The sequence below is a fragment of the Morus notabilis genome, unplaced genomic scaffold, assembly GCF_000414095.1.
Source record: "Morus notabilis unplaced genomic scaffold, ASM41409v2 Scaffold1206, whole genome shotgun sequence".
In the NCBI taxonomy this organism is placed as follows: Eukaryota; Viridiplantae; Streptophyta; class Magnoliopsida; order Rosales; family Moraceae; genus Morus; species Morus notabilis.
Genome location: NW_010364076.1, coordinates 325,051 through 348,322, shown reverse-complemented (window position 1 = coordinate 348,322; position 23,272 = coordinate 325,051). Strand labels below are relative to the sequence as shown.

Here is a 23,272-nt window from a genome sequence, read left to right as displayed (position 1 = left end):
TACCCGAGATGTTACCTTCTTTAAAGAGATACCATATTATTCCCACACTTCGCTTCAGGGAGAGAGTAATGATAAAAAAGCTTATGTGTGGGAATGGGACACCACAATTGAAGGGACTTCGACCCCACAGTCAGCCACCATTGTCGAGATTTCAGCTCCAGCTCACATCGAAACAGAGCCTGAAGCTCCACAGCCACTACAGCCATCTTCCCAACCATTGCAGCCATCTTCCCAGCCACCTTCACAGCCAACCCTACAGCCATCTTCATTGCCAACTCTACAACCACCTCCTTCAGTTTCAAATCAGCAAGAACTGCAAGTCTACTCTCGGAGGAAAGATTTTCAAGGAAATAAACAACTCACAGGCACTACGGGCTGCCCTGAATCCAAACCTATGGTGGGTTCTAGTCCTTCATCCTCAGGTAATCCCGAAACTCTCCATGATAGGCTAGATGATCCCATTGCTCTAAGAAAAGGTATTAGGTCATGTACAAAACACCCAATCTCTAAATTTGTGTCATATGATAACCTGTCAACCTCGTTTCGAGCCTTCACAACAAATCTTTCTAGACTTGATATTCCCAGTACTATTGAGGAAGCTCTAGTTGTCCCAAAATGGTTAGTTGTGCTAGAAGAAATGCGTGCACTTGAAAAAAAATGAGACTTGGAGCCTTGTGGAACTACCACAAAACAAGAAAGTAGTGGGATGCAAGTGGGTGTTCACGATTAAAGTAAAACCAGATGGTTCAGTGGAGCGATACAAAGCCCAATTGGTGGAAAAGGGCTTCACACAAACCTACGGGATAGACTACACAGAAACATTTGCTCCAGTTGTAAAGCTCAACACTGTTCGAGTTCTCTTGTCCTTAGCAGCAAATATGGATTGGCCTCTATACCAACTTGATGTGAAGAATGCCTTCCTGAATGGAGAGTTAGAAGAAGAGGTATATATGAGCCTTCCACCTGGTTTCTATGAAGACAAACGGGACAATACGGTGTGCAAGCTGAAGAAGTTACTATACGACCTAAAGCAGTCACCCAGGGCTTGGTTTGAAAGATTTTCCAAAGTAATCAAAGGTCATGGATACTTACAAGGACAAACAGATCATACTCTCCTCGTCAAACATTCAACAAACAAGAAAGTTACAGTTTTGATCGTGTATGTGGATGACATAATATTGACTGGAGATACCTTTCAAGAGATGGAAGAAATTAAGAAGATTATGGCAAGGGCATTTGAGATCAGGACCTGGGATTCATGAAATATTTCCTAAGAATAGAGGTTGCAAGGAGTAAAAAGGGAATCTCCATATCACAAAGGAAGTATACGATGGATTTATTGAAAGAGACAGGAATGCTCGGTTGTAAGCCCATAGACTCTCTAATTGAACCAAAAGGCAGGAAGAACTCGATTGATGGAAATCCGGTAGATACACAAGGCTTGTGGGAAGACTGATCTATCTCTCACATACTCGACCGGACATAGCATTTGCAGTTAGTGTGGTCAGCCAATACATGCACTCACCGTGCCAAAGACATCTTGATATAGTTTATCGTATATTAAGATATCTCAAGAAGAATCCGGGGAGAGGACTGTCCTTTCAAAAAAACGAAGATAGAAAAGTAAAAATCTACACAGATGCAGATTGGGCAGGTTCTGAAAAGATAGGAGGTCAACATCTGGATATTGCACTCAGCTTTGGGAAAATATGGTGACTTGGCGTGGCAAAAAACAGGGTGTAGTTGCAAGGAGTAGTGCTGAGGCTGAATATAGGGCTATGGCTCATGGCATTTGTGCGGCAATCTAGATAAAGCGACTACTGGAAGAATTGAGAATCGATTGTGAGTTCCCTATGCAGCTCTATTGCGACAACAAAGCTACAATCAACATAGCACATAATCCGGTTCATCACAACAGAACTAAACACGTGGAGGTGGACAGACATTTCATCACAGAGAAAATTGAGAGTGGAATAATCTGTGTGGGATATATTCCTACGAAGCAACAAGTGGATGATATTCTCACAAAAGGATTAGACGGACCAGCATTTGAAGCATTAGCAAGCAAGCTCGGACTCATAGACATCTACGTCCAAGCTTGAGGGGGAGTGTTGGCAGATCAGATCAAATTGATTTGATCAGATTCTGCTGGATTAAATCAATCTAGAAGATTTTGAATTAATTTGAAATATTCAAATCTTCCTTATTGATTATCCGGTTGTTTAGGATTAGGACTTAGTCAATAAAATATGATTTGAATGTTACAGCAAATCAGCCACATTATTAGGGAGATTTTCTTTATTCTGTTATTTTCTTTGCTGCCTATTTAAGTGTATTTCCGCCACCTTAATAAAATATCACAGATTATTCCTTTCAAATCTGCTTTCAATGGGTCCTCAAATTTTGGCCCAAATATGACTGGGTCTGGGAATTCCAGCACTCCTGGGGCTGGGAATGGAGAAATTGACTTCATTGGAGTAGGACTTGGACACACTGCAAATAGAAGATCTGATATTTCTGAGTTTGTAACTACAAAAACCAAAATTTCTATGTTTTGTGGACTGAACAATGACTCCAATGGCTGCTCTTGATTACACTTCTGTGGTACCTTTTCTGCCTTGGTTTGTCACCGCTGAAGTTGGCTCTTCAAGGATTGCAATGCCCTTCAACATTCTGAAAGGTGGGCTTGACGACATGGGAAGGAGATGGCGTCATTCCACTGCGGGGCACTTGACCACACCTTGAGGACAAGGTGTCTTGGGGAGGGGAGTAATGATATGATTATGTTAATAATTAGTAATCAATATAATAAGTGATTGTGGTTTGTTATGTTTGTTAAGCTAGTTAGTAGGATATAAGGAATAGAAAGAGACTAAAGGTGGGGGATGGATTAGAGTAAACTGGAAAAACCCTTGAGAGAGCTAGCAGACCTCTCGAACATCTGCTAATCTATCTTGTAATCTCTTTCAATTACTTCATCAATATAATTTTGCTTTTCTGTTCAATTCCTCAATTCAAGTTCGGTTCTTATCATAAACCCACAAATTTAATACTACAGCTGGACTAGTGAGTTGGGTGCAGCTTCACGCTATAGCATTCCTTGGGGTGTTGAATGTTTATAATCACGTTTGGATCAGTCATAACAAATGATTATGGCATTGAACATGCAATTGAACACTACGACTGCTTGATAAACAATTTGTCAAGCTGAAAATCCTGAAAAAGCAACGGATATCATTCCGCTAATAACCTATCTCCCCACATCTCAGGTGTATACCTACTTACACTGCACAAACTTATCAGAACCAAACCAAAAATTTGCTAGACTCATGCTTCCCATTTCTGGTCGGTCTGCAAGTTGCCATTGATGAAGCTCCAAAACTACAAAACAAAAACGAGCTCTGCAACTTGAAACATACAGCAGAAAGGAAAGGCAAAATGGAGAAAGACAAGGGAATGTTAAATTGCCTTAATTTTCTCCAAGAGGTTTTATTGTTGGCAAATTTAAGACCATCATATCGTGCCACATGTACTGTCACTCTATGTTTACCAAGCAACCGTAGTGTTCAATTGTGAGTTTCATTTATCATATAAATAGTGATGGGATGGCCAAGATCGAGTTATCCAACATTGACTACAAACATTACAAGAACATAGTAAGTTAATAATCACAAAGTTCAGGACGAAGTTTGAAATTAACCTTTTCTTTTTCTTTTTCTTTTCCCACCCTCCTAGTAGAGCTCTGTTTTTTATTGTCAACTCTGTATCAGAATTTATTAGTTCTATATGCTTTTTTTTATTTTGATTTGATTTTAACTAGATCTAACCTAGTCAAACGTTCAAAACATGTACTATTGATGCGTATCCCTACCATAGAACTCATAAACCGTATTTTAAGAATCTTCCTTTAGTTAGTATTGCACTGAAAGACCTAGTCAAACCAACATTACAACGGCTTGCTTCTACTCTGCATAGTCCCTAAGCCCACAACAATCACATGGCACCTGAAAATAAGAGTCATTTCCAAGTTGCAGATGACAAATTTATAAATATGGCAGCCGCTTACAACCAGCAATATATATATAATATATATCTGCCGCGCTCACACACAGAGATATATATATATATATATATATATATATATATATATATGAAATGAGACTTGTATGATCTTTTTTTGTTCAAACATATATATGAACTGAAATATGATCAAAAGATTTATATTCAAACAATGACAACTATAGCACCCAAAATCTTTCAGTCAAAATTCATGATGACCTGGCTGATCTCTATAACCAAACAATAAGCAAGGACCTAAACTTGTATAGTGCTTCTACAAGATTGTCTCTTTCATGACAACTAAAACTAATTATGGTTGAAAAAATTAGCACACAACAGCGTCTACACTACGCTCATCCTGCAACAACAAGCTGTACCATTGAATGGACCAACTTACAGATATCAAAGGATCTATCTTGTCATGATTCTTCTTCATCAGCTTCAGCAGCAGCTATCTCAGAATCCAATTTGTTTATTAACTGCTCGCTGACATGTTTCGCCACTGATATCATGTCAAGTATGATGCTTGGATCTAAGCCTGCGCCACCTCGTTTGGTCAAACCGCATATGTGCCCCTGCCTATTGACAGAAATAGAAACAGCCGAGCTCATTTGAGATTCCTCTTCTGCAGTAGCGTCCACAATGTAGTGCTTGCCCACCTATGAAACAGATTGGAGAGGCTAATCATATGCAAGAAACATTGGGCCTGTAATGAAGAATTGCCAAGAGAAAAACTTATGTCACCTTTGTTAACGTGACAATGACAGGGACCCCAGATGTGTCAAACTGCAGAAATTCTTCATCACTTATGTCAACCTCGGGTTGCCCATCGCCTGAGGCACCTGATGCAACATTAGCTCTTGGAATGCCTGTATTGCTCAAAGCAGCCTGTGGGGAACATCAGTTTCTTTTCTTTTTATTTTATTGAAAAACAATTAGATAATTAGTTTTGAGTTTCAATTTCCACAAAATGGACATGATGAGAATAACACTTTAAATTCACAGAAACAATGTGAATGTTTGTAGAAAAAATACTAGATATGCTAAGATTATCCCAAATTTTGTATATAAGCGGGCGTGGGACCGAGAGGAAAGAGAGGATCGACTAGAATCGTTGGAGATTGGATACGCAGAAATATAGCAAAGAGAGGAATCTAGAAAGAACAAGAAATCAAGAGAATGAAACCAAGAATCTTAATATTCATTATTCAACCACGTCTTTATTGAATTATAAACTAACTTATTTATAAGCAAACCAAATAACAAACTACGAGACTAAACCAAATAAATAAGGAAACTATTAACAAAAGTTGATTATGGGAAAAATTATATAAATCTCAATTAAATAAAACTAAATGTTAGAAACATAATATCGCACTCCCCATCAACGAGTCATCTTTCTCACTAAATACAAAATGCTAAATTAAAACTAACCTATCACTTGGCATAAAAAAATTGGAGAACTTTTATGGCAATGTGATATTACTAAAATTGTTACAACTGTACATAAGGGCATGCTATGAGGGGAAAATGTTCAACTAACGAAACTTTGTAAAACTTAGTGCAGTGCTTACATGCGTAAAAGAGGATTAAAAGCTTAAATGATAGCGGGGATTTACATGAACGAACTGTACGAGAAAATATGAAGAAAATTTGTGTTTTTCTAGTTCAGCGTAAACTGCATAAAGCAAGATTGAAAGCTTACATGATATGATGATATATATACAGAGAGAGCAGTACAAGTAAAAATGCAATTAAATAGGAACAACCAACTACCTTAATAGCTGCACCAAGGGCATCTAGAAGATTCCCATCTGAACTGACAACAAGGCCATCAATGTAGAGATCCCAACAGATTTTTCCTTCTATCACTACTAGAGATGAGAGATCAATTGCAGCACCTGAAGAAAAATTGAAAAGGCGGTATGTAGTCAATGAAAATTGAAAAAAGCAATATATAGTCGATGTGAATAGAAAATTGAATACTAAGCCTAATGAGAAGAAGTTTATCAAAAGCAACAATTGTTGGTTACTTTTTTCACAAACCTGCACCACTTTTACCACCCAAGAGACAACGCTGCAAAGCGACTGACAGTTCTGTTGACAACTCCTCACCCCCTCTACCCTGTGGAAATGTAACTAGAAGTTAGTTACATGTAACACTAGTGTGTGTGTGTGATGTAGGTCCTTGGCAGTAAAACTATTTGTATCAATCTACCACATGGCTTCAATATCCACATGCGCACAAACGATATACCTATTTCTTCAGCACAATTGATACGGTAACAACCTCCAATAATTCATCTTGGTAACTCTATTTACAACCTAAGTTAACAAAGCAAAGATACTAGAAAGCAGCATAAGTGAATGTACACAACCTCAAACGTTGGTTCTGCTGTTGGACTGCAATCTACATATATAGCAACCTTTCCTTTATCTGGTTGCAGTGGACTTGGTCTTCCAAGCTCAGCCTGCATTTTTTTTTTTTTTTTTAAATCATATTAGGAACCTAAATGGTAAGATCAAAGTAGGTAAAGTTTATGTTGTAAAAAAAAAAAAAAAAAAAAAAAAAAAAAAAAAAAAAAAACACACACACACACACGTGCGCACGCGCATTTACTTCACGTGAAACGGAAAGGGAAAGGGAAAAGGAGTAATTCTTTTTCTCATCTAATCACGTGTTTACCTAGTTTAGCGGGTCCCACAAAATATGAGAAACAGAGAAGGAGAATGTCAATCTTTACACCTCCTTGGAATTCATTCAAGGCTAAAGGAAATCAATTGCAAATTTACTAGCATACTCTAAATAAGTTCCAGAGTCATAAGCCAATTATATATCAATTGTGTAAAAAGACATTTTAGTAATTACATTGATAAGATTACTGCTCTTAAGTTTAGTAAACACCCGAAGGAGTCTAAAATTGGATTGTTCTCGTTACCCCATCCAATAGACAACCATCTAATAGACAAGTAAACACTAAAAAGGGAATTAATCTTTTTCACTTTTTATTACTTTACTCGCTAACCAATCTCATCACTTTTCCTATTAAATTTCTTTATGGTTCCGTAAATGTCTAAAAGCAAAAGGATAAATACCTTGACACTGGCAATAACCTCTGTGGCACCCATCCTGACCCTCGCGGAACCACTTGCCTGTAAGAAAACGATGCGGAAAGTGAGAATTAAATTAATATATAAGTATATGTATATACATATACATATACATATACATATAGAAAATAATACTGTACCTGCGGAATGATTCCAGTTTCGACAGAGATGGGGCGGTAAGTTAATCTTTTCCGACCATCAGAACGAAGGTCCTGAGCAATCCCACCCTTTATGAATTGCTTCTCTCCCAACGATAATCCCAACATCTCTTCAAAATAAAAAAATAAAAAATAAAAAACTCGTCGTTCTAATCACACCATGCTCTATATCTAAAATTGAGCTAACAGTAAAGCCTTCTCTTCTTTAGGAGAAGAAGAACCTTTAAGAAGAAAAAAAGTGTTCATTTCCTTGTGCGATCTAAAAAGAACTCAAAAAAACAGAAGCAAAACTGAAGAAATAAAAGCTAGAAACATACCAGAGGCGAATGGCAGGGAGGAAAGACGAAGACGTGGCGGTGGATCGGCGCGACGAGTCCAAACGCTGTGACGGAGCGCGTGGTGATGAGGCGCACAGCAGCGTCTGCTTGTGGAAGTGAGGGAGGCAGAGGAGGAGGCGCTCTCGCTCTTCTCGTGAGTGTGCAGGAGTGCAAGTGAAAGGGGTTTTTTTTTTTTCTCTTTCTTTCCTTTTTTTTCAAAAAATTAGCTAAATTCTTACCTGTTTAGTTCATTGATTCGAATTTTTAATTCAAATTAAAATGTGATTTTATATGAGAGCTTTTTACTGTAGTAAAAAAATTAGAAGTGATTATTTATGAGAGCTTTTTACTGTAGCAAAACTCGAATCAGCGAAATGAACAGAGCCTTTATTTACGGCCACTTTTCATAAATAAAATAATGAAGCTTTTTTATTTTCTTTTATTTTACAGAATTAGCCGTTTTGTTTACAGAGTATGATTGATTCACATTAATTAACCGATTAGTTATTAATTTATCAACTCATAACTTGTTGATTAAAATGAATTAATTACTAATTAATTTTAACTAATTATTAATTAGTATTGATTAATAATGAAAAATTATCGAGTTAATCAGTGAACTGAAATCAATCATTAATAGACCTTTTAGTTAATCAGTGATTGACCGTTAAGTCAATGATAAACCGTTAAAGCAATTAGTGATTGATCACTAAGTTAATAAAAACGGTCATTTATGTAATTTTACAGAACTTCAACTATTTATATAAAAAAAAATCTTTCAAAAAGAGCCATTTGTGCTTAAATCTCTTAATATATTGTTCCACAACTCAAGTTGAGAGAAAATATATTGTTTCAAAAGGGGCTATTTGTGCTTAAATCTCAAGTTAAGAACTTGAGTTGTGTATGTGAGAGAAAAATACTGTCAAAAAAAAATTATTTGAATTATTATGAGAGAAAATACTATAGCAATAGAACTTGAATTGTGACTTGAGTCGTGAAAAAAACAATGTCTTAATATTTTTTAAAGGGAGAGAGATAGAGATCGCAGATCTCATGATCACCGCCCCCACCCTTTGCAACCTTCACACCCCTGCAGCCCACACCCCTGACAGCTTTTTGAAATTCACCAACGATGCCGAAAACGGTGAATTTCATGATCACCCCTGACAGCCCACACCACGGCGTAATTCGCCGTTTCGGCATCGTCGGCGTACAACTCCGATCCCATTACACTCAAACGGTCACAGGGAGTAAAAAGCCCCAACCTAATTACTCTGAAAACCCACCGAAGGAGAGGATCGACAAGTGGAGAAGAGAAATGGTAGGAGGAGATAGAGAGAGAGAATAAATAACAACGATGCTCACTACTTGGACAACAACAGCGACGAACTTGACGACAACGGTGTTTTGTCATGACGCCGAAGAAGAATGAGGCAAGAGAGCCAGTTGGGAGAAGAGAGAGGGAAGAGAGAGAAAGATGGGTAGAGATGAGAGAAAGACATAGATCTAGATCTAAGAGAAGAAAGTGAGAGGAAATAAAACACAACTTTGTCAAATCAAGTTGTAAAGTGCTATTTATTTCTATCAAACTTAAAACTATTATTTACCTTCGTCAGTCTAGAAATTTGACCTATATGCTACAATTTCCCTAACGATTCTAACATAAGGGTCCTTTTTGTTAACTTCTCATATTTTAGAGCAACTCCAACCATGCTAGCTATTTCATGTTTTTAGCTAAAATAGTTAATAATTTAGCTAGAATTTAATTTTTCTCCACTCCAACCATTAGCTAAATGGTTGGCTATTTTAGAGAATCCATTTCACACTAGCTAAATATAGCTAGCAAGAAGTGGCTAGCTATTTGATTTATTGTATTATTTTATTGTTTCATACCCAATAAATGCAAATGTTCTTTTTTAAATTAAAAAAGTTATTTATATGTAAATTCAATAAATATTAAAATTATTTATGTTCAGCTAACATAGAGAGTATGGTTGGAGTGACTCACTAAAAAGTTACTAGCTAATAGCTTTCTAGTCATTTGAATTAGAATTTAGCTAAAACATAGAAAGTTCCCTTGGAGATACTCTTAAGGAGAACATATGTCAAGATTTAAAAGAGGCAAAGTGTTATAAAATTCATAGTTCGGAACAAAAAATTTGTAATTAATCTTAATCTTATCTTAACATACATAAAAAAGCTAAAGAGGTTGCTCGTCCTTTTTGCACATGTCAATCACTCATTTTTCTGTTTTATTTTTATTTTTACATTTTCATATTTCTAATTTTTCTTTTAATCTCTCATTTATCTATTATGTTTGTTTTTATTTTTACTTTTTCCTATTTTTATTCTTCCTTTTGTTTTTTTAGTGTTTTTTAATCTTTTGCCAAATACTTTTTTGTACTTTAATCTTCTTACAAAATACTTCTATGATTTTCTCCTCACTTTACTCCATTTAAAATAATTAATTTCTTATGTGTCCCATAAATAATTTACTATTGTTGCTGGAGAAAATTCGACAACAGCATAAAAACAAATTTCGTAATGGTGAACATGAATTAATAATCAGAAACACAATTAAAAGTGAAATTAAAACAAGAACACGCAAGATTTATAGTTGTTCACTTTTGATTTGAGAGCTACGTCCATTGTGGGGATGAGAGAAAATTTATTATCTTTGGAGGACATACACACTCTAATGCTCAGAATGAGACTTAAGGATTTTCTCATCTATAATCTCGTATTTATATTCATGGTCATCACACCTGATTATTTCCTTATTTAAATTTAGAATATTCCCCTTATCTTTTGAGATAGTTTCCTAAAAGATAAAGATCACAATCAATTAGGGCGGTTTTCTTATTTAAATTTCATATTTTTTAGATTACAAATAGTAAATCTCCGAGGAAATCCTTCAAATCTTTATCTTTGCGTAGCCTCGTCTCTGTACTAGCTTCCCTTACTTTTTTTGTTATTGCTCATGAGTGTGGTCGACCTCATGTCCCCTTCTTATAACGATCGACCTCCTACTCATATCATATGTCTCCTCGTAGCGGTCGTCTCCTAGGAAAACTCTTTGCTAACATGACTTTTAGGACTGAGCCGTCCTTGACCAGTTAATGCTCTTTTTTATGGTCTTCAGACCTCATTTAGAGTCTCATTTAAGGTTCAGTATTTTACCCTCCAACAACTATATCATTTTTTTCTTTGTTTTTTTCCTCTTAAATGTGCTTTACTATTTTTTTTCCTTTTTAACTAACTCAATTATTAAGATAATAATAAGTAAATAAATTAAATATTAGAAGAAATTTTGGATTTTTCAATAAAAAAGAGTTAAAAAAAAAAATGAGTGAAAGAGAGACATAAAAGTGTCATATAAAAAGACAAAAATTACATTACTATTTTATCTGCATCTACTTTGTAGTAGAAGGTTCATTTTCTGTTATAATCAGTTTACCTTATTGCCCTTGAAATCTGGCACCAAAAAGAAAGTAGAAAAATTCTCGACCTCACATTGCACATTAATACATTATCCTGTACTTTTCCTTCGTTCATAAACTGTTGCCTGTTCAAGTATTCAAAAGGTCAATTAATAATCATGTAGAATTGTAACACAAGATACTAGATAAGTAGATATTTCATGTAGTTATATCACATTACACAGATATTTATCTCAATGAACTCTGAGTTTCATTCAGATCACCAAACAAAATCTGCATGGCTTCACAATTGGGTTCTTGTTCTGCATCTACTTCTTTGCGCAAAAATGAGACGACCCTATTCAGCAAATTCATCATTTTCCCAAGAAACAAACATTTTTCCTTTTCCTCGGTTTCTCAGATTGGTACAAGAAAACATGGAAGGAAGCACTTTGAGCTCAAATCCTCAAATGGGCATCCACTAAATGCTGTTTCTTCCCATGATGGTCAGTTCTTTTCTATCTTTCTTAATTACTCTTCCTAATTTCATACTACTTGGAAAATTTTCACTTTTTTCATGTGCTTTTATTATACCATGTTCAATAAATTGCTCTGGGTTGTTACTTTAAGCTTTTGATTTTTGGGATCTACTTTTAATGTTCTGTCTGTTATAAGTATTCTTTACTTTGAATTGTATACTTCTAACAGTCCCACATTCGAAGAAAAACGATGACTTAACGGTGTTTTTTTTTTTTTTCCTACCGTTTGTAATGCTAACTAACTGCAGGACAATGCCTTTTCAGGTGTTAGATTATGATCAAAACAATTATACCGTTTTTTTTTTTTTTGGGTTCCACTTGCTAAAGTATCTAAAATTTCAAATTGCTTTGTCCATCATCAAAGCTTAAATAAATTGTATAGACGGTACCCTCAGTAAAAAAAAAAAAAAAAAAAAAAATGGTCGTACCAGAGTTCTGGTATACATTGTAGTTCCATAATCATTCATCATTTACCATGTTCCTATGTAATTGACACATTTTTAAAAGTGGAAGTTTCTCTTGTAGGACTAGAAAAAATAAATTTCTCTACTTTTCAGCCGTCTGTGTCAGTTTGTTCTGCATCTTTTTTTTAATATAACGTAATTTTTTATCAGCTCTAATGGTCAGAAACTGAGAGAATGTCCCTTAGAATTGATAATGTAAAATGTGATGATGTCCAACAAATGAAACTAGCTTATTCTTTGTGAAACATTTCTGTGTTTTGGTTTTTCTGACCACCTTTTCAGATGTCAACGTTACGTTTTCTATCTGCAATATGTAATCTGTTAAATGCTTTATTTACTCTCTTGGTATCACCATTGCTCAATCTTATATGGGAGTTTGGAGTAGGTTTGGCTGCAAATCCTCTGGCCAATGATCATATCCAGTGGAAAGAGGAACTCTTTTCCTTTTCGGAACCGGAAAATGGAGAGTCTACTCTAAGTATAACTGTTGTTGGAGCTTCTGGGGACCTTGCCAAGAAGAAGATTTTTCCAGCCCTTTTTGCCCTTTATTATGAAGATTTTCTACCCAAGGTTTTAGCTTGTTGTCTCCTTTTGATAACCTGTATTGTGTTTCTTTTCTAGGAAAAAAACTCAACATTTGAGAAGATATACAAACATATAGGCCTCGTCCAGTACGTGAATTCGAGTTTTCAATTTGAGCTGAGATGTGATTTTATGTGAGAACTTTTCAGTGTAACAGAAAAAGTTAGATGTGATTTTTTGTGAGAGCAACTCGAATTGGTAAAATGAACGAGACCATAGTTTTACCCATTTTTTATATGATTTTTTCGCGTTTTGGCAGAATTTTATAGTGTTTGGCTATGCTCGGACTAAAATGAGTGATGAGGAACTTAGGAACATGGTTAGCAGAACTTTGACGTGCAGAATTGATAAAAGGTAATCCGCATTGTTAAAAAACTACTTTACAGTTGCAACTGCATTATAATCTTGTCAATTGCATATATTGATGCATATGTGCTAGGATTTGCAGGGAGAATTGTGAGGACAAAATGGATCAGTTCTTGAAAAGATGTTTTTATCATTCTGGTCAGTATAACTCGGAGGATCATTTTGGAGAATTAGACGAAAAGCTAAAAGAAAAGGAGGTATTTTTTGTACACCCCTAGCTCTCTTGTTAAACTATGGTGGTCAGTTTTAAGCTCAGGGAGGGCTAATTTCAAATGTAAGGTTTAAGTCAATCCATCTGCTATGAAAGAAAAGGTAACATATCACCAAAAGAAAAAACCATGGATGATGATCCAAATTGGGGACGTGGGGCTTTTACAGAAAATAACATCAGCTACCTAAAAAGCAAATACAAGAGAAAACAAGACATGAAAAATCATGTTGCCTATGTTTTATTGATCTTATGCCCTTGGTTTAGAAAAGTTATCTTGTCATCTATAAGAATTTTGTCATCCTCATTACTTCCCTTCTTCAGGCTGGAAAGCTAGCACACAGGCTGTTTTACCTATCCATACCTCCAAACATATTTGTGGATGTGGTGAAATGTGCTAGTCTCAAAGCTTCTTCGGAAAATGGGTGGACTAGAGTCATTGTTGAAAAACCATTTGGTCGTGACTCAGAATCATCCGGTGAGCTAACCAGATCCTTGAAGCAATATCTTGCTGAAGACCAGATATTCAGGTTTAGTTTGCTCTTTTAATTTCTTAAGATTAGATTCACGGAAGAGGAAATTTTGATGCGGTCGAAATTGTTCAGGATTGATCATTACTTGGGCAAGGAGCTCGTTGAAAATCTATCAGTACTTCGCTTCTCAAATCTCATTTTTGAGCCTCTCTGGTCCCGAAACTATATTCGCAATGTGCAACTAATATTTTCGGAAGATTTTGGGACAGAGGGACGTGGAGGGTCAGCTTCTTTACTTGATGATCCTTTAAGAAAGTATGTATACTATCCTTTTTGAGACAAAAATATGATCATCTGAAAGCAATTGTTTTTGTTGCCAGATATTTTGACAGCTACGGCATTATACGCGATATAATGCAAAACCACCTTCTACAAATTCTAGCGTTGTTTGCAATGGAAACACCCGTCAGCTTAGATGCTGAGGATGTTAGGAATGAAAAGGTATTGAAAGTTTCCTTTTCCAATCTCTCGTTGTCTAGATTATGGTCGGGAAAGAAATGGAATTGAAAGTTTAAGTGCATCATAGCTAGTGATTATTGCTTGATACAGGTAAAAGTTCTAAGATCAATGAGACCATTGCAACTTGAAGATGTCGTTGTTGGTCAATACAAGGGCCACAACAAGGGTGGGAAATCATATTCCGCTTACCTCGATGATCCAACTGTTCCACATGGCAGTCTCACACCGACGTTTGCAGCTGCGGCTCTCTTCATTGACAATGCCAGATGGGATGGAGTTCCATTCCTGATGAAGGCTGGCAAGGCTCTCCATACCAGAAGGTATGTTTAAATTGCTCCTTAAACTCGAGCCTTGTTTGTTGTGGCGAGCTAAATGATTTGGTAGCCTGAAATCTTGGTACAACTATCATTCAGAGCAGAGATTAGAGTCCAGTTCAGACATGTTCCAGGTAACTTGTACAAGAAGAATTTTGGTACTGATTTAGACAAGGCTACAAATGAACTCGTGCTTCGTGTGCAACCTGATGAAGCTATTTATTTGAAGATCAATAACAAAGTGCCTGGTCTTGGAATGAGATTAGACCGCAGTGACCTAAATTTGCTCTACCGAGCGAGGTACGAGAATCTCTGATCTTGACATGAAATTAGTTGTTTTTTATTTATATGCATGTCCTAATATAAACTAGGACAACCACTGAGAAGGTCATTTTGTGTACTATCAGTATTTTAAAGACATTGTATAAACTTGATTTTCCTGAATACTAAAATCTTTGTTGTTAACTTTTTTTTTGCTTCTTGTGAATTATTCATTACAGAATCATCTGCGAAATTTGAAACATTTTTAATTCTGGAAACTAGTATGACGTGGAAAAACAGTGATGATTTTGGATAGAAACAATACTGCAAGAATATTTTTGTGTTCATCTAATTAAGGCATGACATTACTTTGGTTCTTGTGTCAAGGTATCCGAGAGAAATACCAGATGCATATGAGAGACTACTCTTGGATGCAATTGAAGGTGAACGAAGGCTGTTCATCAGAAGCGACGAACTAGATGCTGCTTGGGCATTATTCACGCCGCTGTTGAAGGAACTCGAGGACAAGATGATAGCTCCTGAGCTCTACCCCTATGGTAGTCGAGGTCCGGTGGGAGCACATTACCTTGCTGCAAAATATAATGTGAGATGGGGAGATCTCAGTAGTGATGACTAATGAGCCGTGTACGTCCATTGTTGCATCCTCATTCGAAGTTTTTATTAGTTATCACTCCCAATTTCGGGTGCTGATTCTTTCCAAAATGTGTGGTGAATAGCAGTTTGTGTTACGTCTCATGATCATGAGCCAAGAATTGTGTGTATAATGGATTAGATGGAGTTGAAAATGTCAAAGTAAGCTGTATAATGTCAACAATAATATTAGACATGAATGAATGAAATGAGAATGAAGTAAAGTTTAGGAGCAATTAAGATTTCCACTCTTTATTATGTGCATCTAGATGTTGTATGTGTTCTTTCTTGCCAATGGACAAGAGTAAATTGAATGTTTATGGATGCACTGATATGAAGGTAAACTGTATTAGCCAAACCAAGAATATACTAAATAAAGGTCTGACAAGGAAAGCTGTACAGTTTTTCTTCAATCACAATTATCTCTTTGCTTTGACAATGAAGGATAAATGATTCTGCAGCCCTACCGATCTCTTATAAATAGGTCAATTTGACAAGCTGATAATGTTTTAAGGAAAAAAACAGCGCTTTAAGAGCATCTCTAATGCAATGCTATAATTCATATGCCGAATTGAAAATTTAGTATTTGAGTGCAAAAAACACTCTCCAATGCAATACTATTTGCTGTAGTAAACTTGTCACATACTATACGGATAGAATCCACAACAAATTGACAGGAAACAGAACGGAAAAATATGGATTCAATTCAGAAACTAATAATCCCTTTAGCAATGGTGATATTCGAGAGATCACCAACCTTGTCCTCAAGGTTCATGTGAGGAAATTGGTTGGAGAATAAGTCCCACGACTCCCAAGTGCTGTCACAGTCAGGAAGGTCCTTCCATTGTACCAAAACCTCACGGGAACCATCCAAAAGTGTTCGAGACTGAAGCAATACAGCAGGTTCCACAGCCAACTCCAAGTCATCTGTCAAAGGCACCGGCAACTGTTGCACTGGCGTGGACGGCTATAATACCTTCCGCAACTGAGACACATGGAAGACATCATGAATACGGCCAAAAGAAGGAAGCTGAAGACGATACGCAACCGCCCCAACGCGCTCCACAACCGGAAAAGTGCCATAAAAATGAGGGCTCAACTTCTCATTTCGCCGGCGAGCCAATGACCGCAAAACGGTAAGGTTGGAGCTTTAAGTAAACCCAATCCCCGACCTGAAATTGGACATCCCAGCGCTTATTGTCCACATACAACTTCATACGATTCTGAGCAACTGTCAACCTATCCTTCAGCTCCCGAAGAATATTATCCCGAGCTCGCAATTGTTGGTTAACGGCATCCACCACCGAACTACCTTCCTCCCAACGAAGCAGAATAGAGGCCTCACGGCCATACAAAGCGCGGAAAGGTGTCATTCCTGCAGAGCTATGGAAGGAAGTATTGAACCAAAACTCAGCCCAGCCTAACCAATTTGGCCACTGACGAGGTTTGGAACCACAAAAACACCGCAAATAATCCTCCAAACTCCGGTTAACCACCTCGGTCTGGCCATCCGTTTGTGGATGGTAAGCGGAACTCATGCGAAGCTCAGTACCGGACAACCGAAACAGCTCCTTCTAAAAGTTACTGATAAACACACGATCCCTGTCCGAAACGATGGAACGAGGAAAACCATGCAAACGGACAACTTCCCGTACAAAGATGTCCGCGACCTCCCGGGCTGTAAAAGGATGGGACAGTGAAAAAAAAATGCACATACTTGGTGAGGCGATCCACCACCACCATAATAGTATCACGACCCAAAGCTTTAGGCAAGCCTCCGATGAAGTCTAAGGAAACATCATCCAACACTTGCTCTGGAATAGGCAAGGGCTGTAACAGGCCAGCTGGTTTAAGAGTATCATACTTCACTCGCTGGCATACGTCACATTCAGCTACAGAGCGCCGGATATCACGTTTCATGCCATCCTAGAATAAAATTGCCGCTAAACGCTTATAAGTCCTGAAAAACCACGAATGGCCCCCATCGCCGAAGAATGGAATTCTCGAAAAAACTTTGCAATTAATGGAGAATTCTGAGGCAACACTAACCGGTCTTTGTAGTAAAGGCAACCACCCTTAAGTTGATAATCTGCCTTGAAGTGAGGATCCAACAATAGGCCCTGAACAAGGCGCAATTTAACATTTTTATGCACCTCTTCTTCAATCGCCTCCAATTCCCGTGTATGCACAATCGAAAACACTTGCAATTGGGGATCCTCATGTTTGCGGGACAAGTAGGGCCGGTAATATGGGTCACGACACGACGACACAACTCGAAAATGACATGAATTTTGCGGGTTAGGGTTGAGAAAAAAGAGGTTCGGGTCAGAATTGGGTCGACCTGAAATTGACACGAAAAACACGAGTCAATTTCGGGTTGAACCCGCCTAACACGAACACGACACGAAACTCGTAAAAAATTAAAAAATACATATATTTTTCATTTCATATTTTAAATTTGATAATAAACTTGTAATATCATGATAGTTATACTCAAAATCTTACACTATTATTTACTTAATTTCAATTGATGTTATTGAAATTTAGTGTGTTATGAATTTTAAGTTATTTTTAATATGTAAAAAACTAAATAAAAGTATAAAATTTTCGTGTCAATTTCGGATTCACGGGTCAATTTCGTGTCACGGGTCATTTTCGGGTCGTGTCGTGTCAACTCGTAAAGTGATCGTGTCGTGTTCGTGTTGCGGTTTTTAAAAAATTTCGTGTCACAGGTCGTATTCGGGTTGACTGCAAATTTAAAAAGAAACGATCAAAACACGACACGAACACGATACGTGACACGAATTGCCACCCCTAAGGACAAGGCATCCACGGCCCTATTGTCACGCGTAGGTTTATACTGAATTTCAAAGTCCAGCCCAATGAGCTTGCAAATCGTACAATAAAATGTCTACCCAGAAGATAATGACGCCATTTTTTTTATGCCAAAACAACAGCCATTAGTTCACATTCATACACCGATTTGGAACGGCCCCGATCAGAAAGTGATTGGCAAATATAAGCAATAGGCATGTTCTCTTGCATCAACACAGCCCCTAAACCACGCCCCAAAGTATCAGTCTTGATGACAAAGGTTTTGGTGAAGTCTGGCAAAACGAGCACAGGGATGGTGACCATTCGGTGCTTTAGGTCCTCAAAGGCTCCCTGTGCTTCAGATGTCCACACAAATGCATCTTTTCTAAGAAGGCGTGTTAAAGGCTCGGCCACCTTCCCATAATCCTTCACAAAACGCTGGTAATAGCATGTGAGCCCCAAAAACCCCCGTAAATCCCGAACAATCTATGGAACGGGCTAGTCCACCATGGCAGCGATTTTCTCCGGATCAGCTTGAACCCCTGTTTCAGTAATGATATGGCCCAAATATTTTACTCAACGCTGCCCAAAAACACACTTCTTCTTATTGGCCACCAATTGATGTTGTTGCAACAGGGCAAAGACACTCTGTAGATGGAACAAATGAGAATTCCAATCCTTACTGTACACCAGGATATCATCAAACAAGACCAAAATGAATTGGCGTAAGTGTGGGCGGAAAACCTCATTCATTAGAGATTGAAAAGTGGCAGGTGCGTTGGTTAAGCCGAATGGCATAACCAGAAACTCATAATGACCGGCATGAGTCTGAAAAGCTGTCTTCGGGGTGTCCTCTGTACGCACCTGAATCTGATGGTAGCCTGACTTCAAATCCAACTTGGAAAAGAAGATCGCACCTCTCTGTTCATCTAACAACTCATCTATAGCCGGAATCGAACACCGATCAGGAATTGTGATTTTGTTTAGCTCACGGTAATCTACGCAAAAACGCAACTCACCGGATTTCTTCTTGACTAACAACACCGGACTAGAAAACGAACTATTGTTGTGCTTAATGATACCCGCAACCATCATTTCTTTCACAATTCGTTCAATCTCATTCTTTTGAGAATGAGGAAAACAATATGGCCTTAAATTCGGTGGATCCGCCCCTTCCTTAAGGGGAATCGTATGATCATGAAACCGAGATGGAGGAAGATGTGCTAGCGGTTCAAAGACCGACTGAAATTCCGTCAATAGCTCCTCTAATGTAGCATGCGTGGTGCTCTCTTCCAACCGGTCTAACATCGTCACCTGTCCAAACTCAACCAAGAATCCATGTCCCTCATCTCAAATTGCTTTAATCATTGCTTTGAGAAAGACCAAAGTTTTGGATAATGAAGGATCCCCTTGGAGTAAAATACGTTCTCCATGCCAATCAAACTGCATAGTAAGGTTCTTCCAATTCGCACTTACTTCCCCTAACATACCAAGCCAACAAATTCTCAAAATTACGTCAGCATTGGGAAAGAAATCTTGAACTATTTCTAAGCCCTGTAATCGGACCTCCACTTGTCGACAAACCCCTTGCTCAGCTACCCGGTACCCATTCCCTACCATAATTCCAAAATGAGGTGTCCCACCTACCGGAATATTCAATTCCGCAACAATTCCCGTGGAAAGGAAATTATGATAAGCGCCCGAATCTATGAAAATTACAACCTCTCTACCCAAAATCGTACCTTTCGCCTTCATTGTGTTCACCGATGGAATCCCAACTATGGAATTCATGGAAAGTTCCATGGGCCCCTCCCCCTGCTCCGCTGCTGACTCCCGCGGCTCCTCCTCAACTACGGCGTCAATACCGTCCCCAACATCTTTGTCCACTGCCGCGATGATAAGCTGCAACTAAGGATTCTTGGATACGTGGCCAAACCACCACTTTTCTTCACATCGAAAACACAAATCACCCTCCCTCCGCCGCTGCATCTCCTCATCTGAGAGTTTCCTCCTAAAGTTGTTGTCGTTTTTCCTTGTAAAACTAGAAGAAGGAAGACTTTCTTAATTCTTATTGACCGACATGCTAGAATGAGCTGTACTAGCACGTGTCAACTCTGTAGTAACTCCATTTCTCTCTCCAACAGTTTCGATGGAACCCAGCTGGAACTATTAATAAAATTATCTCCACCCTGATCTCCTCTGCCCAAAAGAAGTCTCCTGTCTAAAATTTTCAGCCCAATCACCACTTGTTTTGGACCGTGTGGTCCGCAAGACTTGAGCCCTTTCAAGGGGCCCAATTCTTTTCCTCAATTTTCTGGGCCAAGTCCATTAACTGAACCAAAGAAGTAGGCCTCACCATACGCACTTCAGCCTTGACTTCCTCTGCTAACCCGTTCGAGAAAGCTCCAATTAGGAACTCTTCATCGGCCTCCCTCAAAGGAGCTGAAAGAAGTTTGAACTTCTCACGAAACTCAGCCACCGTTGAATCCTACCGCAAAGCGATCAGCGCCTCATAATGGTTGCCAGTTTGCGAGGAGTAGAACCTCTGTATCACGGACTCCTTGAAAACCGGCCAAGAAATGCTACCAGACTTGGATTCCAACCATTGAAACCAATTTAACGCTTTTCCCTCAAGTCCGATACCCGCCGCCGCCGCCACCCGTTCAGCCTCGTCAACGCCTTGGATCTGGAAATATCGTTCGAGCCGAAATAACCAACCATGCGGATCTTCACTGTTGAAGAGAGGAATCTACATCCGACGGAACCGCGTCTACCAACCATTCGGTGCTGGACAATTACCGGAGTTGTTCGCCGCCATCATAGCACCGCCTCCTTCCTCACCGTTCGTAGCTGACGCCCTAGCCTGCTCTGTCGGTGGATTCGCCATTCCTCCCGATCTCATCCAACCGATAAGCTGTTGGGAATGGTGTCCTAGAAGCATAAGATGTAATATAATATTTATTATTTATTTAATAAAAGAGTTTATTCATCATTTTATGTGTATATATTTGTGAATATTTTATGAATATCAATGAAAATTCCGTGATTATTTATGTAACCTTAAACATTGTATATAAGTGTTATATATGAGATGATAATGTTTAAGGATAATAATCAAAAAGCAATGTTCATAATGAATTTAATTAAAGTTCAGAATCTTTAATTAAAACATTATTAATACATTTCATTCCCATTTAGAATGGAACGGTGTTATCTGCACTATTAATATGGTGAGATATTAAATGAGTGTACTTCGCATAATGAGATTATGTGGAACAAGGACACAGACACAATATGAATTTCTAATAATTTTCGTTAAGAAGAGAAATTCTAATTGAGTCTACCGATGGTCATATATAGAATTATCTTAATCTTGAGTTTTTAACAAACTCCCATTTATGGATTTGTGTCTTTTGATTTACTCGGTACGGATTCTGAGATCCTGAATCCTATTCCTTGTATTTTGGAGACATGATGAAGTAGGTAGCCGGGAATGTTATTACACGAGATGGAATCCATTCCTTCTTAAGAAAGAAGTAGATAAATAATTCTTTTGGGGGTTGATTCGGTACTTGGACCAGTAGGAGCTCCGATTCATGAATGTGTTTTATGAATCACTGTCCATTAGAGAATCAATTTTTAGTGCAATTCTAAGTTTATAGTGGAGTAACTATTAGAATTAATAGAATTAATTAATTAATTATTAATTTTATTGGAGCTCGGGATTATAGGTCCATTAGTCCCCGCGTCGTCCTAGTAATTCTACAAGATACAAAGGTCAAAATGGGAATTTTAGAATTACGGAATTCTAAAATTAAACACTCAAAAATAATTAATTGAGAATTAATTATTATTTAAATAATGTGATTATTTAAATTTGAATTTGAACACATCTAGATTTATCCATTTAAACTTATTTGATAAGTTGTTCAATTTAGAATTCAAATTAATTTAAGTTTGACTTAAATTGAAATTTGAATTTGAGTTAAAATTGGACTACAGGATAAATGATGATTTTCTCTTCCTTCCCTATCTGCAAATTGACGCCACACATATATGAGAATCCCCTAAGGTGGCCGGCCACACTAAGGATAAGGGAATGTGAGATTTTGTTTCAAATTTAAATAAGAGATAATTAACAAGCTTTATCTTGGAGATAGAGATTAGATTCCTTCTAGAAGTTTGACTTCTACTCTATAAATAAGAGAATGCTAGAAAATTGCGCGTGACAATTTTTGAAAGAATTTTTTGCCCTAATTACAGAGGCTGGCCGAAATTCTCTTAGAGTGAGGGAAGGAAAACTTTTTCTCTAAAAATTTCACATCGTGCATGCGTTGGTGTTTGTGAAAATTCGAGTGTTTATTGTAACCCGTTTTGTCTCATGTGTGCCCACACACACGTCTTCATGGATTTTAAGAATTGACGTGGAAGACATTGGTTTTCTAAACACAAAGCTTTGGAGCAAGGATTGTTCGAGGTCAAAGAACTCAAGTTATCATCCTAATCGGCCGCCAGGTATTATTTGTAATTGAGTTCGTAATAAATAAATTAATGAGATTAATTTATTCTTGCATAAATTAATATAATCTATAGAGTATCTCAAAGGTTTTATGAAAATTTTTATTATACACGATCCGCCTCCCCCCACGCTTCCACATCTGAATTCGATTCGGTGACCAACATAAGCTCCTTCATGTATTCTCTCACTGTTCCGACGTCCTCCGAGAGCTGTCCAACGACTCCTTTGAGTTCTCCGACGTCCGACCTAAGTTCTCTGACGTCCGACTTAAGTTCTCCGACGTCGTTCTCAACAAATTCCATTCTTCCATCCATGTTCTTCTCAGCTCTCCTAGCTACCATTCCCAGTCAAATTACTCTGATACCAATTTGATAGAATCCACAACAAATTGATAGGAAACAGAATGGAAAATATGGATTCAATTCAGAAACTAATAATCCCTCTAACAATGGTGATATTCGAGAGATCACCTTATCTCCTTCCTAACTCAATACTACT

General features: G+C 37.7%; 2 protein-coding genes across 3 annotated transcripts; one reads left to right on the top strand and one right to left on the bottom strand.

The window, feature by feature from the left end:
* Positions 1 to 3,359: 3,359 nt before the first annotated feature.
* On the bottom strand, positions 3,360 to 7,837 carry LOC21397417 (exosome complex component RRP42). Of its 2 annotated transcripts, XM_024170561.1 has the most exons (9): positions 7,646 to 7,837; positions 7,311 to 7,438; positions 7,156 to 7,212; positions 6,438 to 6,530; positions 6,106 to 6,184; positions 5,836 to 5,960; positions 4,804 to 4,947; positions 4,457 to 4,718; positions 3,360 to 3,381 (listed from the first exon to the last, which is right to left on the bottom strand). In XM_024170561.1, exons 2-8 carry the CDS (start codon positions 7,434 to 7,436, stop codon positions 4,479 to 4,481), a joined length of 864 nt encoding a protein of 287 aa, XP_024026329.1. In that variant the 5' UTR covers positions 7,437 to 7,438; positions 7,646 to 7,837; the 3' UTR covers positions 3,360 to 3,381; positions 4,457 to 4,478. The 2 variants fall into 2 exon arrangements, with proteins under 2 accessions (XP_024026329.1, XP_024026328.1); XM_024170560.1 differs by lacking the exon at positions 3,360 to 3,381 and having other exon boundaries at positions 4,168 to 4,718; positions 7,646 to 7,836.
* Positions 7,838 to 11,195: 3,358 nt separating this feature from the next.
* Positions 11,196 to 15,672, top strand: LOC112093015 (glucose-6-phosphate 1-dehydrogenase, chloroplastic). Its single transcript, XM_024170557.1, has 10 exons — positions 11,196 to 11,570; positions 12,453 to 12,637; positions 12,909 to 13,003; positions 13,098 to 13,212; positions 13,548 to 13,753; positions 13,829 to 13,978; positions 14,077 to 14,197; positions 14,306 to 14,535; positions 14,629 to 14,829; positions 15,178 to 15,672. The coding sequence occupies exons 1-10, from the start codon at positions 11,363 to 11,365 to the stop codon at positions 15,425 to 15,427; spliced, it is 1,761 nt and encodes a 586-aa protein (XP_024026325.1). The 5' UTR covers positions 11,196 to 11,362; the 3' UTR covers positions 15,428 to 15,672.
* Positions 15,673 to 23,272: the final 7,600 nt, after the last annotated feature.

What these genes read in the sequence shown, in the direction of transcription:
- LOC112093015 (XM_024170557.1), top strand. Translation starts at nt 11,363, where the DNA reads ATGGCTTCACAATTGGGTTCTTGTTCTGCATCTACTTCTTTGCGCAAA. An exon ending in GGGACAGAGGGACGTGGAGG is followed by an intron (nt 13,979 to 14,076) that starts GTCAGCTTCTTT and finishes TTTTGTTGCCAG; the next exon opens with ATATTTTGACAGCTACGGCA. An exon ending in AATTTGCTCTACCGAGCGAG is followed by an intron (nt 14,830 to 15,177) that starts GTACGAGAATCT and finishes TCTTGTGTCAAG; the next exon opens with GTATCCGAGAGAAATACCAG.
- LOC21397417 (XM_024170561.1), bottom strand. Translation starts at nt 7,436, where the DNA reads ATGTTGGGATTATCGTTGGGAGAGAAGCAATTCATAAAGGGTGGGATT. An exon ending in AAACTGGAATCATTCCGCAG is followed by an intron (nt 7,213 to 7,310) that starts GTACAGTATTAT and finishes GTTTTCTTACAG; the next exon opens with GCAAGTGGTTCCGCGAGGGT. An exon ending in CAGCAGAACCAACGTTTGAG is followed by an intron (nt 6,185 to 6,437) that starts GTTGTGTACATT and finishes ACATTTCCACAG; the next exon opens with GGTAGAGGGGGTGAGGAGTT.